The sequence below is a fragment of the Chanodichthys erythropterus genome, chromosome 13 (assembly GCF_024489055.1).
Source record: "Chanodichthys erythropterus isolate Z2021 chromosome 13, ASM2448905v1, whole genome shotgun sequence".
In the NCBI taxonomy this organism is placed as follows: Eukaryota; Metazoa; Chordata; class Actinopteri; order Cypriniformes; family Xenocyprididae; genus Chanodichthys; species Chanodichthys erythropterus.
This window is the reverse complement of record NC_090233.1, coordinates 18,173,984-18,192,959: the sequence shown is the minus strand read 5'-3', so window position 1 is coordinate 18,192,959 and position 18,976 is coordinate 18,173,984. Positions and strand designations below refer to the sequence as shown.

At 43.0% G+C, this 18,976-nt stretch overlaps 2 protein-coding genes across 5 annotated transcripts in view; one reads left to right on the top strand and one right to left on the bottom strand.

The window, feature by feature from the left end:
* kcnt1b (potassium sodium-activated channel subfamily T member 1b) overlaps positions 1-11,793 on the top strand; it is a 107,128-nt gene extending 95,335 nt beyond the window's left edge. For all 4 annotated transcript variants that reach the window (XM_067405777.1, XM_067405778.1, XM_067405780.1 and 1 more), the window contains 2 exons: positions 1,833-1,917; positions 8,934-11,793. In XM_067405777.1, coding sequence (XP_067261878.1) covers positions 1,833-1,917; positions 8,934-9,051 — 203 coding nt within the window. In that variant the 3' untranslated portion in view covers positions 9,052-11,793. The remainder of the gene's footprint in view (positions 1-1,832; positions 1,918-8,933) is intronic.
* On the bottom strand, positions 11,787-17,318 carry LOC137033652 (uncharacterized). The gene is made up of 5 exons (XM_067405782.1): positions 17,271-17,318; positions 17,086-17,184; positions 15,927-16,451; positions 13,715-13,942; positions 11,787-13,607 (listed from the first exon to the last, which is right to left on the bottom strand). The coding sequence occupies exons 1-5, from the start codon at positions 17,290-17,292 to the stop codon at positions 11,896-11,898; spliced, it is 2,586 nt and encodes an 861-aa protein (XP_067261883.1). The 5' UTR covers positions 17,293-17,318; the 3' UTR covers positions 11,787-11,895.
* Between the last annotated feature and the right edge of the window lie 1,658 nt (positions 17,319-18,976).

Sequence of the window (18,976 nt, the reverse complement as noted above, 5' to 3'; positions counted from 1 at the left end):
TCCTGTTTTTAAATTTTTTCCAGATGACATCATCAGTAGGCTAGTCTGTGTCCCATGAGCCTTCCTCTTATCTTATTAAAAACAGACCGCAGGAAACTGCTGGCTATTGACATTATAATGACGCTGGACAAAACGAAGCACATGGTTGAACGATCCTTACGCTTATCTGTAAAGCCAACTTATGTTATTATATTTGAGTTTGCATTTATGTATAATTATTATTACACAGCTTACTGGAATACTTGGTTCTAAATGGTCAAATACAGCATTCTCCAATCCAATATTTTTGTATAATGACCACATTTTGAGTCATTTCAACTTAAATTAATGATCCACATCCATTTTTTTTAAGTAGCCGTATAATAAGCAATATAATGCGCAGTCAGCCAGTCATTATTGCAAAATAAAAGCCTTCAGCTTTTTGTCACCATCCTGATTACAATAATTTTGCGATGATGGCTGTACCTTATTCCGTACATATACATAAATGCAAAAAAGTATAGCATTTTATTATGAATCAGATGCAGTTATAAAGTTTGTAATATACAGTATTTGCAGACTTTGTATTTTTCATGTCTATCAGCCACAATTTTTATGTGAATGCTTTTTTGTTTTTACCCAAATTAGCAGTATCGCACCTAACATTGTCTCATTATGTTTGCAAAATGAACAACCAATGTCATTTGACAGCAGTGCTGACGTGTTTATGAAATGAAGTCTGATTTATAGTTAAATTAGTGATGTAGTTGTCTTTTTCTCCTCTGGTACGAACTGAAGAGGGTACTTACATGACAGAGGGTACTGCAGGTACTCACTGGCATATGAGCATTGATATAAGACATGATGAGTGAGGGCTTTTGATTCCAGGATGTTTGGACAGAGTGGAGTAGAAACCATTCAGTCTTTGTTGGAAGGGTCCACCTAGTGCAGGTATTCAGGTGCACACTTATAAGTCTGCTTGTACTGATTTACAACGTTGTTTTTTTTTAAAATTCTTTTTAATGGGGTGATACTGGGAGTAGTAGTATTAGGGTTTCCCATTGGTGTAATTCTTTAATTAGCATTTGGCTATTGACTCCTCCCAATCCCACACTACTAATGTTTTTTGCTTCACTCTGATTGGTCGAGCTTTGGCTTGGTGGGCCTGACAGATCTTCTAAGCATGCTTATATTTGTGTATGTCAGTCTCACTGTTTGCTGACTTTGGGCTGTGTGTTGGCATGGCAGCAGAGCAACGTTCATGGGGTCAGCTGTGACTATGATGCAGTTAACTGATGAATGGATGGATGGATGGATTGAAAGACTGAATGCGTGGGTGGATGCGGACCTTGTCTGCATGCGTCCGCGCATGGGGAGCGCTTGCGGTTGCATGGGCGTTCCGTAAATGCAGCCATGCCCTGTCAGTAACGGTTAGCCCTTCTCTCTCTTTTACCTGGCCTGGCGTTATAAGTGGCTCAAACAGGTGGGTTTGGAGAAGCAGAGGCACTTTGTCCCAGTCTTGAGTCCCTTATTCCTAGACCTGCAAAGGTTTACACTTCTCATTCATTTACAAGCAGGTAAAATACAACAAAACCTCAGAAACCCAGCGGTAACAAAATCGTAACACTGTGGGGTTACACAACAATTGCTTCCCTTTTTAACATTTTATTTAATACATTTTTCTACTTTTGTTGGCTATTCTGACTCAATTCAACAGTATAGTTTCATTATTTATAATAGGGAGTAGATACAGAGATAAAAGTTACAGAGAATTGTGTTATATGATTGTTTTTGATTATTAAGAACTGATACAGGTTAAGTACGACAATGATGCTGTTTTGTTTCTCTTGCAGATGAAATGAATGATAATCAGAACACGTTGTCGTATGTGCTGATAAACCCTCCTCCGGACACCATTCTAGAGCTCAATGACATTGTGTAAGTGTCATATTTAAACTGATTTGCGATTGCAATAGAGACAATATTGGGATCAGAAATGCAATATTCAAATTCAGGTTGTTCGCGTCAAAAGCTAAATCGACTATCCTCACTCACTGATTTTCCTGTGTCAACATATTTTGTTGATACTAGAGCAATATGTTTGAAAATGTAATCCTATCCATATCCCTACCCATAAGTTATCCCAACACTATTTCATGACCAATTTGTACGTATTTTACGAGGTGGCTAATTTGTACGAATTCATGCGATCTGTCTAAACCCCAGTGATGGGTAGGTTTAGGGGTGGTGTTAGGGGTCAGTCATTCGTACGAATTCATACGTATTTGGTAACTCGTGAAATACATGCGCTTTAACAAAAAAATGTATGAGTGAGGTCGTACGAATTCATATGAATTAGCCACCTTGTAAAATACATACGAATTGCCATGAGATCAGGTTGGTTATCCTTAAAATCAAAGAGAAATGATAGGTGAATAACACTGATGTAGAAGCACCTAACCTTGGTTGTAAGCCTAAACTTGACATAAACTGTAAACATGTCCCTCAAATCTGATTGGTTGATTGTAATGTTGATCCAAGAACATGTTGCACTTGGTAAAATCAGTTCCCTTTCAATACTCCCACTCATACTGCGTATGGGGAAAAGCTCCCTTTTCCTCCTTGCTGAAGCCTTTTTCAATAGCGCAGTGTAACTGCAATGAAACTCTTTGAGTCAATGATGGCGCGGTGTAGTCGCGCGAGCCTATGGCGAAACAGCGTGCCAACGAGCCCGCCAATACGGGCGTGGCTTACGGCTATATAAGCCGGTGTTTCGCCATGGGATTCAGTCTTCTCTCCTTCAGTGAGGACTGCACTTCGCTGGATTCCTGCTGATCGCCTTCGCCGCTGGAATGAGCTCTCTCCGCCTTAGAAGAGGCTTCGCAGAGGACAGCTGAAAAGCCGCAGACTGCCGCCCAGAGCGCCGTGCTCGACCACCCGCCACAAGCTTCCGCTTTCACTCTCAACGAGTCTCCTGCTGCAATCTGGCGAGCTTTTCTAAAGCACCTCAGTGGTTCTCCACCGCTGCTAAAAGAGCCTTCTCCAGCTGTCTATACCACTCTAAAAGAGCCCACCCAAGTGCCGTTTTCACGGCCGGCGGCGTTGCTATAATGCCGCGCCACGCTTGTGGCACCTGCAGAGCCCCTCTGCAGGACGATGACGGCCATGGTGAGTGCGTCGGATGTCTGTGTAAACCCCACGCGGAAGCCGCGCTTATCGAGACTTCATGCACGCACTGTGAGCGCATGAGTCTCGCTTCTCTCCGCGCTCGGATCGCCTTCTTCACGGAAAGCGGTCCCACCCTCCACGCTTTCCCGTCTTCTTCCTCCAGCGAGCTGGCCAGGAAGAGACAGCGAGGCAAGGGGGAAGAGACAGCGAGGCAAGGGGGCCCAGCGCTCGGACTTGGGAGAGCTTAAGCCGGCCCAGCGTCCGCCTGCCTCTCCCTCTCCCGTGAGAGAGCCGTCCCCAGTCCTCTTCGCTCGCCCGGAACTGCGTCCCTCAGCGGAAGCGAGTGACCTAGTCTCCTTCGGCGGCTCGGAGGATGAGCAGCTCGATGACTCCATGTCGCTCGCAGCATCTAAAGCAGAGGAGTGGGTCGGCGAAGAAGAACCCGCCCCCCTGCCATCACTAGAGCCCATTGACTCCAGGCCAGGGATGGATGCCGAACTAATCTGCATCCTCTCAAGGGCCATCGAGGAGCTCGACTTAGAATGGGCTACACCCGAAGAGCCGACTCGCAGTAGGCTGGACGAGTGGTATCTGCCGGGACCTCGCCAGGCCCCTCGCCAGCGATCTGCACCCTTCTTCCCTGAGGTCCACACGGAGCTGACGAAGTCATGGCGCGCTCCTAACTCCACCCGCGGCTCTCACCTCGGTTGACGGCTCACATGAGAAGGGCTATGAGCAGATGCTGCCGCCTGGACGAAGCCGTGGCCGCTCACCTCTGCCCGCCCGCGGCCGTGGGCTGGAACAGCAAAAGGGCCCTTCCTTCCAAACCCTGCCGTACGACCTCCGCCATCGCCGGCCGAGCGTACTCAGCTGGGCAAGCTGCATCTGCGCTCCACACTATGGCCATTCTTCAGGTCTTCCAGGCCAAACTCCTCCGCTCCCTGGACGAGTCTGGAATTGACGCGCCAGCTTTCCGCGACCTACGCAGCGCCACCGACCTGGCCCTGCGCGCCACGAAAGCCACGGCTCAAGCCATCGGAAGATCCATGGCCAACCTAGTCATTTTGGAGTGCCATCTCTGGCTTAACCTCACAAAGATCAAGGATGCAGACAAGATGGCCTTCTTGCACAGTAATCGTCCCAAGCAATGCAACATTTCTTGCCCAAGTGCTCCAGCTCTTCGTCTGCTGCAAGTCGGCCCAAGCCTGCACAGACCCAGCACCAGAGCAAGCCTGCCCCTTCCGCTTCACAAACAGCGCCACCTAAGGAGCAGCGCCTGCGAGCCTGCCCTGCGAAGCCCTCCACGCTCCCGAGACACCAAGGTCCCCGGCCCAAGATAGTGCTGGACCCGACGCCTCCGATGTCTTCCTGATCTAACAGGAAGAAAGAGGATGGGGCCAGGTCTCGCCACAGCCGGACCACCCCAAAAGCTCTCTCGCTCAGATCCCCTGCCACCTCGCCCAGTGCCGGGTTTTGGGGATCATCGAGTTATGTGTCCTGGGCCCACAGAGGTTGCGCCCACACAAAACGCTGTTTTAACAGCGAACTCAATATTTTTAAATATCCAAAAAGAGAGTGAAATTCCTCCTTTTACATCAGTGCAAAGACCCTTACACAGCGGTCTGTCACCAGACGCTATTCAGCCCCTTGGCACACGGGTCAAGGCCTGGCAAGCCATCCCCGACGTGTCGTAGTGGGTCATTGGGACCATATCCCGCAGCTACTCCCTCCAGTTCACCCGAAGACCCCTGTGCTTTAGCGGTGTGGTAACCACTTCAGTCAAATCGGACAACGCGTATGTCCTCTGTGCAGAAGTGATGTCTGAAAAAGGGAGCCATAGAAATCGTTCCCCCCGCAGAGAGCGAATCGGGCTTCTACAGCCGCTATTTCATTGTCCCCAAGAAAGATGGCGGTCTCAGACCCATCTTAGATCTCAGACTTCTGAACTGCTCCCTCATTAGACTGAAGTTCAGAATGTTGACATTGAAGCAGATCCTCGCGCAGATCCGCCCCGAGGACTGGTTCTTCTCACTGGACCTGAAAGACGTGTGCTTTCATATCCAGATAGCCCCCCACCACAGACGATTCTTGAAATTCGCCTTCAAGGGTGTGGCCTATCAATACAAGGTGCTTCCCTTCGGGCTGTCTCTAGCTCCCCGCAGTTTTACCAAGTGCATGGACTCGGATCCCCATCTTCCTCAGAGGGAGAAGCGCCGAGTCTTGAACTACCTCGACGACTGGCTCATACTGGCCCAGTCTCGTACCGAGCTAGAGCACCACAGATCCGTGCTCCTCAGCCACCTTCAGTGCCTAGGACTCAGGGTCAATTTCTCCAAGAGCTCGCTGCTCCCCAGCCAATGTATCACGTTCCTGGGCGCAGTCTTCGACTCAGTCCAGATGAGGGCTGCAGTCTCACCAGAGCGCGCTCTGGCGATTCAGAAGCTCTTGGCATCCGTCAGGAACAAAGTCCGTTACCCTCTGAGATTTTTCCAGAGGGTGTTAGGACTGATGGCTTCCGCCTCCCCGGTACTGCAGCTTGGCCTCCTGCGGATGCGGCCCGCTGCAATACTGGCTGAAACCCAGGGTTCCACCGCACGCTTGCCGGCATGGCCGCCTCCTAATCAAGGTCAATCAGGCCTGTGTCACAGCCCTGAGACCTTGGATGAACCCCAGTTGGTTTGAGTGTGGAGTTCCCCTTCAGGCGGTATCAAGAAGGAAGGTGCTCTCGACGGACGCCTCCAACTCAGGTTGGGGCGCCATATTCGAGGGCAGACCGGCCTTCGGCTCATGGACTCACGAGTAGAGCCATCTGCACATCAACTGCCTCAAGATGCTGGCAGTGGAACGGGCCCTTGCCGCGTTCCAGAAGTTCCTGAAAGGGCACCACGTCCTGGTCCAATCGGACAGCATGACGGTCGGGTCATATATAAATCATCAGGGGGCCTGTCGTCCAGCCGCCTTTGTGCCCTGACGCAGCGCCTCCTCGAATGGGCAACACCCAGACTGCAGTCGCTCAGGGCGACACCCATACCTGGGAAATCGAACCTGGGGGCAGACATGCTGTCCCCGAGCAACGTCCCCTCAGACGAGTGGATGCTCCATCCCCAGACGGTGCAAAAGATATGGGAAATCTTCGGGAAGGCAGAGGTCGACCTCTTCGCCTCAGAAGATAACTCTCATTGCCCAACCTTCTTCTTAAAGGAAAGGGATGCGCTGGCCCACACCTGGCCCAGGCTCCTCCTTTAGGCTTTTCCCCCGATCGCGATGATTCCTTCTGTCATCAGACGCATCAGGGAAGACAAACACAGAGTCCTCCTGGTGGCCCCGCTCTGGAGAACACAAATCTGGTCTCCGGAGCTGTTCAGGCTCTCCACAAGAGACCCGTGGCCAATTCCCCTGAGACAGGACCTCCTCTCTCAGGCGAACCGGACGTTCTGGCACCCCCAGCAGTCATTATGGGCTCTGCACCTTTGGTCCCTCGATGGGAGCATTCTACACACCATCTCTCAAGCTAGAGCACCGTCTTCCAGGTGTCTCTACGCTCAGAAATGGTCAGTCTTTGTTGACTGGTGCTCAGCACACAGTGTTGACTCTGTGGAGAGTGACGTATCCCAGATACTGTCTTTCCTCCAAGAGCGACTGGACAAGGGTCTCACCCCATCCACGCTCAAGGTCTACATTGCAGCCTACGAGCATTTCACGCCTCCATCACTGGGCAGATAGTGGGCAGAAACGACCTCATTGTGCGTTTCTTGAGAGGTGCTAGGTGGCTTCATCCCCCTAGACTGCTTACAGTTCCCACCTGGGACCTTTCCACTGTCCTTGCAACCCTCAAGGGCCCGCCCTTTGAACCGCTGTGGTCAGCTGATCTCCGGCCTTTAACGCTCATAACCGCGCTGCTACTAGTATTAGCTTCGGTCAAGTGTGTTGGTGACCTGCAGGCCCTCTCGGTGAGCCCCTCATGCATGGAGTTCGGGCCCAACGACTCTAAAGTCGTTCTGAAACCCAGACATGGCTATGTCCCTAAGGTACTCTCGACTCCGTTCAGAGCACAAGTCATTTCCCTCTCAGCACTACCTCCTCCTTCGGATGAGCGAGAGATGGTTTCACTCTGCCCCGTCAGGGCATTGAGAATCTATGTTGAGCGGTCCAAGCCATTCAGGCAATCTGACCAGCTCTTCGTCTGCTTTAATGACCACACCAAGGGGTCTCCGGTCTCGAAGCAGCGCCTCTCGCGTTGGATAGTCGACGCGATTGCTCTATGTTACTCCTCTATGGGCCTGGATTGCCCCATAGGAGTAAGAGCTCATTCCAGTAGAGGCATGGCCTCGTCCTGGGCTTGGTCTAGTGGAGTTTCTCTCAAAGACATCTGTGAGGCGGCCGGCTGGTTCTCACCATCCACGTTTGTCAGGTTTTACAACTTGGACATCCCGACCTTACATGCTTGGGTCCTTTCAGTGTGATTCGATGGCCTCATTGAACTCCATCATTACACCTCCCCAGGGTTCTCCCTGTACAATAGGGTTCGACGGCCTTGGCCCCTCACGTATCCTCTGGGCCCCTCCGGCGCCCATGATATGTTCCCTGTCGTGGCACGGCGTGATTGTATTCGTTCCCCATATGCAGTATGAGTGGGAGTATCGAAAGGGAACATACTGTTACGTCGGTAACCTCGGTTCCCTGAGATACCGGAACGAGTACTGCGTTTAATGCCGTGCCACGACACTGCGGCTCTGTGTCGTCGCTTCATTTGAGTTAAACTGAATCCCATGGCGAAACGCCGGCTTATATAGATGTAAGCCACGGCCGTTTTGGCGGGCTCGTTGGTGCACTGTTTCGCCATACGCAGTTACACTGCACTATTCAAAAAAGTCTTCAGCAAGTAGGAAAAAGGAGCTTTTCCCCATACGCAGTACTCATTCCCGTATCTCAGGGAACCGAGGTTACGTACGTAACCGAGTACGATTCTTCCACCCGCCATGCCACTGTTCCTGTTACTGGATTGGTTTCTTTTTGTAATTTTGCCTGGCTCAACCAGACAGTGAAGGGCGGAGTCAGTATAAATAGCATTTGCAAAGACGACGGGATATTTGCACAGTGTAAAAAGACACTGTTTTTTTTCTAACATTTTGTGATTGCATGACTTTGATTATGGATCAGCATTTGATGTTAAAGGGTGAGTTCACCCAAAAAATAAAATGATGTCATTTATTACTCACCCTCATGTAGTTCTACAGCCGTAAGACCTTCGTTCATCTTCGGAACACAAATTAAGATATTTTTGATGAAATCTCATGGCTCAGTAAGGCCTCTATTGCCAGCAACGTCAATGAACCTCTCAAGATTCAGAATGGTACTAAAGACATATTTAAAACAGCTCATGTGAGTTCAGTGGTTCTACTTTAATATTATAAAGTGACGAGAATACTTTTTTTGCACCATAAAAAAAACAAATAACGACTTTTAAACAATATCTACCACTGATTCGAAACAAAAGATTCGGCCATCTCTAAATATTGTTAAAGTCGTTATTTTGGGAGTTTTTTAGCACACAAAAAGTATTCTCGTCGCTTTATAAGTCATATTGCTGGCAATAGAGGCCTCACTGAGCCATCGGATTTCATCAAATATATCTTAATTTGTGTTCCAATGGTGAACATTTCTTTGTGTTCCAAAGGTCTTACGTGTGTAGAACAACATGAGGGTGAACTAACCCTTTAAACTGTGGGCTGGGTCTGTCTGGTTGTTTTTTTTAACCCTACAACCTGATATCCACCTCTCTGTAGCTACATCATCCGCTCTGATCCGCTGGCACATGTCCCTGAGAATCTCCCAGGGGCTTCAGCGGGAGCGAAGCAACGGCAAGACTATGGAGCTAAAACGAGGGACGAGACCCATCTGTAAGAACTGGAAGTTCTCGTTAACCCCGATTCCCTCCCTCCTCCGCCTTGAGCTGCTACAATCTGCATGAAGAGTGTCAGGACACACAGCCAGCCAACCAACCACACAGACACGACCCATGTGCCAACACACTACAACCCAAGCTGCCCAACCAAGCCAAACGGCTGTAACTGTACCATTGAAATGATTTACAGATTCCTCTTTTCTACGACACAGACATGTAGAATCTCGTGGCACATTTCAGACTTCTCTGGAAATGGCTGGTTATTACATTTTTGCATTTTAGACTTGGAGTGTGGGGTATGTTGAATCATTTTGGACCAAACTGGCTGTCCAAGCACTTTGGATTTATAGGGCAGTATATATCAGAAACAGTAGATAAAGCAGTATTGAAGAGGGCAGCTAAAGAGAGCAAAAAGAAACAACTATTACACCAGTCAGCTGACTTGAGTGGACCAGAACACTGGATACTGCCTGGTATTACATGCGAGGTGTTTCAGTATGATATTGAACAGAATTAGTTTACATCAGTGCTATATTTTGTAAGTATATAACACATATATAGTACATATATATTTGTACATATATAAGTTAGTCACTTATTCTTTTACATGCTCAGTGACCTCTTAGTATTCACAGTATTTTGTTGTGATTTTGTCCTCAAAGCACAGTGTTTTACGTTTGAAATATGAAAAGCTAATCCCAAGCAGAAGCTTTTACATGTAACTAAACGCCATGATGATTTACTGTAAATTGTCAGTTATCACTACAAGTGTGTTCATACACCAGTTTACATGTGCCGAGAAAAGAACATTAAGTTCATCGCCATATGATTTCATATTCAATTTATAGCAGAAAATGGAACCTCTTCTACAGCAAATATGAAGATTCACAGGAACTGTACTGCACAAGCCAAGTATGCTTCAGGTGCATCACAAGTATTTCATGGATCTTCATTAGGTGTAATTGAAGAGATGCCAAATGGTATAATATACACAAGATCAGCTTTGGAAAAGGTTTGATGTCAAATTTATGAATTATGTTTGGGTTATACAAAAGAAAATATTAAATATACACTATTGGTAAACATTATTTTTCTTATGTGACATTTCTGAAAGCTACCAGGTCTAAAAGCACCTGTATTTAAAAAAAAAATTTAAATAAACTATTTATTTGAATTATTATTACTACTTTATTTTGGGGGGTGCAAAATGAACATTGCTACTACTCATTTAAGACAAAAATCTATCCGATTCTGACTCAAATATATCTAGACACATGGACAGATATATTATAGGGTGAATTTAGGTTGAATGGTACACATTTTGCCATTGAAATGACTAAGAAAAAGTGTCCCAATAAACGCGTACATGATTTGAAGTTGCCGATTTTATTGCACAAAGCTATACAAACTACACAAGAAAACATTTTTTAAAGTTACATTTCACAATACATTTTACATAAATGAAACCAATTTATGAGTGATTTCAAAAGGTTTTATTCTGAATATTTTATTTTTTGGGGATCATATTACAATACTTTTTTTTTTTGCCTTCTGTATCAAGACATGCTTCTGTATTCCATTGCCCACTGTCATTTCTAGCAGAATATATGGAGCTAACATTTAAATCCATCATGAAAAGCTGCTTTTGCTTTTAATCTTTGTGTTCTTTCAATAGAAATTTGTATTAATCGTTCATTGAGCAAAGTGGGCATTCACATTTTCTGTTCAAAGTAGCTAAGGTTGAATACCTCTCATATAACTCTTACCTGTCTGTCTCCATAAGGAAATGTGATGGATGACAATGAGAGTGACAAAACAGGGAAATCATTGTAGCTATTATGTTTAAAATATTTCAGAATGGTATTATACATGACGTTTTCTGCCTTATTTTGCTTCCATGTATAGCAAATCAGTTTATTTATTGCTTAAAGCATAGCTCCAAGACCTGTCAGTAGTATATGGGGGTGTTACTAAGGGTTTTACCAACCCTTGGCATGTTAATGTTAACTCAAAATACTGTACAGTACATCAGACTATGTTCATGTTTTACTGCTTGTGTTACATTCCGGTCACTGTTTTCTCATGCTGATTTTTTCCCCCTAAATTTCCAGCCATCATTTGGAAAGATATGCATAATGTGCATGTTAAAAATAACAGCCTGCAGATTTCTTCTATTTTTACTAGTTCCCTACGACTTAAATACAATATCTTGATCAGCTGATTACAGCTGTTGTAATTTACAGAATTTCTTTGTGTTTTTTTTTTTGTTTTGTTTTTTTTTGGTAGTTATAGAAAAACATGGACCATGCATGTCCTAATCTTGCCAAATGTGTCAGAGACCCATGTTTACATTTGCTGGCTCCTGTTTTTTCGATTGTACTAAACAATACATGAACTTCTAAATTTTGTACAATTTCTTAAATGAAGTCTGTACTAACATGTAAGAATGAATCAATAAATGCTGCATGCAGCCAGAGACATGTGACAGTTTTTCCTACCAATGGATATTATGAATATTGATGTATAGAATCACAGTATAAACCAGGTTTGACAAATTTTACTTTACATTTAACAATGCAGTAAAAATTTCCAAATGTGTCTGTACAATACTGTAGCAGTTGAAATGGTTTACATACAATATCTTAAAGTATTTTTGTTTTGCAGGTTTCGCCTACAGAGTTGAAGAACATTATTACTTTAGGATCATATTTGTCATTTTTTTTTTTTTTAAATATAAATGTACTTATTTTTACAATTGTGGCACAGACACCAGATACACTTAGGGGGAAAAAAAATATATTGTGAAATCAATCATTTATATACCTTATAGATATTTCCAGCACCTAACGACTCTGTTTGAGCTTGTGTTTGTTTTTTTGTGTTTGTCTCCATCGGTCTCGGGTCCAGCGCCCATGATTTTCCACCACCTCATGTAGCAGGTCTATAAAGGTGTACTCATTCCCCAGCAACAAGCTGTCATCTTTTGGAGAACCTCCTGAAGGGGGCGCTCTTGAGTCAGAGCCATTACACGCCTGACCCCGCCGCTGATCTCTATCAGCTCTTTGTACCTTCTTCTCCACTCTCCTGGACTGCTTCTGCAATTCTGATACAACCTGCTCACTCTGGTGATCTCGGTGCGTCTTTTTCTTTACGCTCTGCATTTCCTCCATGTAATCTTTGTTGATTATCTCCTCTCCAACAGCAGGCTTCGACTTGGTGCCACCAAATGATGGATTAAAAATGCTGAACAATTCAGAGCAGACCTCACTTTCTTCGATAGGCGAGTTCTTAGAAGATAAGTCGGAGAAGATGGTCGACTCAAGACCTGACCTCCATGTTTTCTCATTTGTAATAATTCTGCCATCTTCCCTCAGTGATATATTAGCGTTAGTGAAGTGTTCTTGTGCAGTGAAATGCTGGACTTTTTGAGTGGGTGACTCAAGACTTGCCCTGTAAGTGTCCTCATCAATAGCGACTCGGACATCTTCCATTGGGGCTGCGATTTCTGGCAGAAACTCCAGTGCACTGAACTGTGGGGCGGTTGGGAGGGTTGCAGGAGAAATCCTGGGATGAAATGGTCTGATTTCATGCCTGCAACCAGTTACAAATATTAGTTTGGGGAACACGTTAAGGACTTGTTGATTTTGAGCCCACTGCTTCTTCCACTGGACCGCAGTCGGAGGCCAGGTCAGTACCCGCCGAATGGGTCTTAAAGGTCCAGATGTACCTTTAGCAGTGTTCTGATTGACCACAGAGGTCTGGTTTTCTGGATCAGCACCAATCGTGAGGTAAGGCAGTTTCTCAGCAGTCTCCTCAGACTGGGATGTCACATGCTTTACCTGGAGAATATCTTGACTTACCTGGCTTCCTGCTCCAACGGTCAACTCATTCAGGTCTTTCACCATGTCAATCTCCACACCATTCTGAGGAACAACTTTGTCTAAACTTGTTCCGGCTTTAACACTCTTATCAGTACCAATATCTTTATCGTCCTCTTGAAGGCCTTCCATATGTGATACCAGAGTGTCTGTGGTGTTACTGAACTTTTCGTTTGCAACGTTTTCTCCATCTTCCAACTTCTCCACCTCTTCAATTTTCAGATTGTCGTCTTGTTTTTCAGAGATCATCCATCCATTGTAATACTCATCATTCCTAACCCCAACTTCCTCAGTGGCCGCTTCTGCTTCGGTCTGTTTAGCAAACATTTCTGTCCTGCAAAGTATTGGCCCAGCGGAGCTCACACGTTTAATGGGTTCTCTAGTTTCATATTTCCCTGATGAATAAATATGGTAAATCTGTGATATCCTCTCGTCTCCAACCACCATCTGGTTTGTCCTCAGTAAGACCTCTCTTGTGGCAATTTGCGTTTTATTAGCAAGTTCAGATTTTACTTTTCTGTGTTCTTCTCCGTAGCTCTTTGCAGTTGTGTTACTAGCCTGTATAATCTCTGATTTTTCTGAAGAAGGTTTTACAGCCTGTAGATGTTTCCTTTCTCGTTTCCTGTGGTACAGCACTGAGAGGACACAAATGACAAGTACCAGGGCACACAGTACCACTGGTTATATAATAAAAGGTTAGTCATTCACAACAATAACACAACACAAGCTACTGTACATGAAAGTTACCAAGCTGAAAGCTAAGTAAGGCAATGAATCTACCTACCAATTAAAATTATTAAAGTTGAGTGTCCAATTGTGAGAGGTTTGGTTATAATTACAGTGGCAGGACTTCCAGTGGTAAGGCTTGCATTGGTATGACTCGTAGTGGTAGAGCCCGTGGTTGTGAGGGTTTCACACTCTGGTACCTGCCATACTGGCACACCTTTCAGAGAAGGTGGGCTGTTACAGCACACCAACATCTCATTCTCCAGCAAAGAGGCATTTTGCAGACCTGCAAAGATATCTGAAAGTCATTTAAAATCCACAATGTTCCACCCAAAAATGAAAATTATCTATCATAAGTAGGGGTGCACAGATACTGCACTCATGTACTCGTACTCATCAAAAATGCTCTGATACCAAAAACCGATGCCACAATGTGTGTATAGAGTTTGTGTCCAGACAAAGTAACACTGACAAAAGAGCAAAAATGGAGCACAATGGAGATATCAGAGAAGGATTTCCATGAAAAAAAAAAATTAACAGAGTATTAAACAAATTAAATGTTCACACTATAGCTGCTGTGGGTGAGCTGGTAAGCAAAACACGCAGAGTACACTGAGCAAGCAGTGGAACAGATGCGCAAGCTTGTCGACGTCGCTGGAAAGTTTGTAGTTCAGATATGATCGCTCACTCAGTATACCAATGTGTACTACATGGAATGTGCAAGAACATGAACTGTTACGTGATTATGTATAACAAGTGGCTCACTACATTACAGGAAGGTAGTACAGTACAGTAATCACATGACGCTTTCAAGAAGTTTTCTGCAGGCAAATATACGAAAAACTCTTCTCTTTCGTGTTTTCTTGCGCTTGAATGGACAAATTCACAAATAATTATGTCAAAATGCACAAGTATCCTTGTGAAACAGTCGGTTATGTCTTAAGTGAACAAACAGTTGAGAAAGAAAACGTGTGTAACTGTATGTTGGATACGTGCAGCTCTTAAAGTGACAGCAGCCTAATAAATTCTCTTTGTCCTAAATGTTTGTTGAGCAAAAGACAAATAGAAAAGAAAAATCACTCACTGCTCTTGACTGAATAACTTTTGTAACTTTGATAATGATGAATCTATTTTTATTTTATACAGTGAAGTCTATACAGTGTTATTTTACATTTACTTGATCCAAATTTACTCTACCTAAAAATTGTATCTAAAACATTAACCACTGGCCCAACCACACCAGTAGAAATAAATCCTTATTGTGCCCTCTAAATATTTCACTGTGCTATTAAATTAAAACTAAAATATGATAGAGCAAGAATATGAACAGTAGCTCCTACAATACATTTTAATAGGCATAATTAGGAGTATATATTTTTTATATATATATATATATATATATATATATATATATATATATATATATATATATATATATATATATATATATATATATATATATATTAGTGCTCTGCATCAGCAAGTACTAAAAATAAAAGTATCAGTACTTTAATAATGTTAAATCTATATTTAATTTTATACAGTGAAGACTATGCAGTGTTATTTTACAATATTACTTTATTCAATTTCTGTACCCAAATCATTTATCCACTGGTCCAACCAGGTCAGTAGAAAAAAATCCTTATATCATTGCTGGAGCATCTCTATGCTATCTATGCACTGTGCTATTAAATTAAAGATTAAATATGACAAAGCAATAATATGAACAGTAAAAATAACAATAGGTCCTATAATACATTTTAACAGGCATAATTAGGAGTAATGTATATTTGCTAAGTCAACTAATTTGATTCATGTTCTTTTTGTTTTTTTTTCCCAATATTTTTAAAAATGAAAAATGCAATGACAATACAGGTATTGGCAAGTACTAAAAATGAAAGTATCTGTATCATTCTGGAAAAAGTGGTATCAGTGCATCCCTAATAATACGCCTCATGTATACTATTCATGTACAGTTTGGAAGAGGTTATAAGATTTTTATTTTTATTTTTACATTTTTGAAAAGTCTCTTATGCTAACCAAGAAAAATACAGTTAAATGTGTGTAACAAAAATACAATAATTTGATGAAATATACAGTAAAAACACTATTATTGTAAAATATTAAAATTCAAAACTGTTCTTTTAACTTAAAAAAAAAATCAAATGGAATGAGGGTGAGGAAATGATACTTGTTTTCTTTGCTTATTATAATGTTATATGGGTATTTCAGCAGCATTAGATAAAGTATGAGATAAAATTACTGTATACCTCTCAGGTATTTGGCAAAGTCCTTCACAGAGCAGGAGCAGTCCCAGGGATTTCCATCCAAATGGATCTTTGTGCAGTTAAGTGGAAGAAACAAATCTGCACTCAAATGTGTCAGTTGATTGTTGGACAGATCTAACTGCCTCAGTTTACTGAGACTGAGAAAACTACTCTGGGTTATGGTTTGAATCTGGTTCTGAGACAGATCTAGCATGAGCAGGTTTGACAGCCCATCAAGAGAATTATGATCCAGTGTAGTGATTTTATTATTTGACAGTCTGAGTGTCTCAAGTGCAGCATGATGGCTAAACCAATCTGATGAGACTTGGGAAAGATGATTATCATGCAAATTGAGAGTTTTGAGGCTTTGAAACTTATCAAAGGTTTGCGGTGCTATTGCTGTGACACCTTGGTGTGCCATAGTCAGGCTGTTCACAGAGGTCAGGTTTGTGCTGTTAAACATGGATAAACTTATTTCTCCTAAACCACTCACAAAGATAATCACAGAGGTCAAGCCAGCAGGATAATCTAGAAAAAAAAAAGACATAAAACTTTATTAATCTGAATCTCCTGTTAAAGGGATAGTTTATATAAAACTAATTTACTCGGCACATCTTTTGAAACCTTTATGACTCCAGACTGCACTTTTCCCAATAAAGAAAGTCAATGGTGACCAGGGCTCAAGCAGGGTTTTCAGTAAATAAACACTTTCAGTCAGTTTTCCACATAAAGCTGTATGGCTATAGAAGACTTGGAGTAATGAGTCATACAGATCACTTCTGCGATCACCATTGGTCATTTCACAAATAATTATGTCAAGTAACAGTCTTAATCTTTTGTAAATAAATAATAAAAGTCTCCCAATAATCTTTATTACACTTATTAGTAGAGTATTAGTAGACTGTCTGCTATATATCTGCTAACACTTTATTTTGTTGGTCCACCAACAGACATTCTACTGACTATAAGTAATGCAAGTACATGTCAGCTTATTCTACTGAAACTACCTCTTAAAGTCGACTAATACTCAACTAACTGAAAGTTAGCTGACATGTAGATGCAAGGTTACTCATAGTCAAAAGAATGTCTAAAGGGGACCATCAAAATAAAGTGTAACCACACATTATTTTTATGAATATCAAGTGACTTCAGACCATCCTACCTTTTGGTATCTCCTTGCAAACATAGTCTGTATCTGTGTATATACAGGACTGAAACCATGCCTCGTGTATGCACTGGAGCACCACAAAAATAAAGAGAGCTAGGCAGAAGAAAAGAAACATCTGTTTATATCACAATTTGGTTGATTTTGAAGCAAACATCAAATCGAAGAGCAATAATACTCACCGTGCATACTGAAAAACAGCATATAACAAGGTCTTCAGAGTTCCCGTCTAATGACCATCCATCCACTGAATGCCTGACCTGTAGAGCCCCCCGCTGAGGATAAACTACCAGTTGCCAAGAAACAAATGTGTCATCAGTGGACTGTCAAGGATACAGTGCTTGTCGATGAAGCACGGACGCAGTGTTCCAGTTGGCAGAAGTTGGGACACCCATCACGAGATCCCCAGTAATTAAACTACCATTTTTTCTAGCAATCACCCAATGACAGTAAAGCTTTTGATATAAGTTTATCAACTGCCAAAAAACTGTCAATTTAGTCAGTTATGTACAATGTTCAACACTTGATACTAATATTCATTACTATGAGGCAAAGCTTACAGTGGGTACGGAAAGTATTCAGACCCCCTTAAATTTTTCACTCTTTGTTATATTGCAGCCATTTGCTAAAATCATTTAAGTTAATTGTTTTCCTCAATGTACAAACAGCACCCCATATTGACAGAAAAACACAGAATTGTTGACATTTTTGCAGATTTATTAAAAAAGAAAAACTGAAATATTACATGGTCCTAAGTATTCAGACCCTTTGCTGTGACACTCATATATTTAACTCAGGTGCTGTCCATTTCTTCTGATCATCCTTGAGATGGTTCTACACCTTCATTTGAGTCCAGCTGTGTTTGATTATACTGGTTGGACTTGATTAGGAAAGTCACACACCTGTCTATATAAAACCTTAAGGCTCACAGTGCATGTCAGAGCAAATGAGAATCATGAGGTCAAAGGAACTGCCTGAAGACATCAGAGACAGAATTGTGGCAAGGCACAGATCTGGCCAAGGTTACAAAACAATTTCTGCTGCACTTAAGGTTCCTAAGAGCACAGTGGCCTTCATAATCCTTAAATGTAAGACGTTTAGGATGATCAGAACCCTTCCTAAAGCTGGCCTAACTGAGTTATCGGGGGAGAAGAGCCTTGGTGAGAGAGGTAAAGAAGAACTCAAAGATCACTGTGGCTGAGCTCCAGAGATGCAGTCGGGAGATGGGAGAAAGTTGTACAAAGTCAACCATCACTGCAGCCCTCCACCAGTCGGGGCTTTATGGCAGAGTGGCCCGACGGAAGCCTTCACAACAACTCCGTGACTGTTCTTGAATGGCCCAGCCAGAGCCCTGACTTAAACCCAATTGACCATCTCTGGAGAGACCTAAAAATGGCTGTCCACCAACATTTACCATCCAACCTGACAGAACTGGAGAGGATCTACAAGGAGGAATGGCAGAGGATCCCCAAATCCAGGTGTGAAAAACTTGTTGCATCTTTCCCAAAAAGACTCATGGCTGTATTAGATCAAAAGGGTGCTTCTACTAAATACTGAGCAAAGGGTCTGAATACTTAGGACCATGTGATATTTCAGTTTTTCTTTATTAAAACCGCAAAAATGTCAACAATTCTGTGTTTTTCTGTCAATATGGGGTGCTGTGTGTACATTAATGAGGAAAAAAATTAACAAATGATTTTAGCAAATGGCTGCAATATAACAAAGAGTGAAAAATTTAAGGGGGTCTGAATACTTTCCGTACCCACTGTGATTACTGTATAATGCAAGAGGTGTTAAAAAATAAAGTGGAAGATGAAAATGTAAACAATTAAATGGAAAAACAAATGAGAATGAATGTATTGACTTGAAATATTTATTAATTCTCAGT

What these genes read in the sequence shown, in the direction of transcription:
- LOC137033652 (XM_067405782.1), bottom strand. Translation starts at nt 17,292, where the DNA reads ATGCTGTTTTTCAGTATGCACG. An exon ending in GCTGTTTTTCAGTATGCACG is followed by an intron (nt 17,185 to 17,270) that starts GTGAGTATTATT and finishes TCTTCTGCCTAG; the next exon opens with CTCTCTTTATTTTTGTGGTG. An exon ending in TTGCAAGGAGATACCAAAAG is followed by an intron (nt 16,452 to 17,085) that starts GTAGGATGGTCT and finishes TTTTTTTTCTAG; the next exon opens with ATTATCCTGCTGGCTTGACC.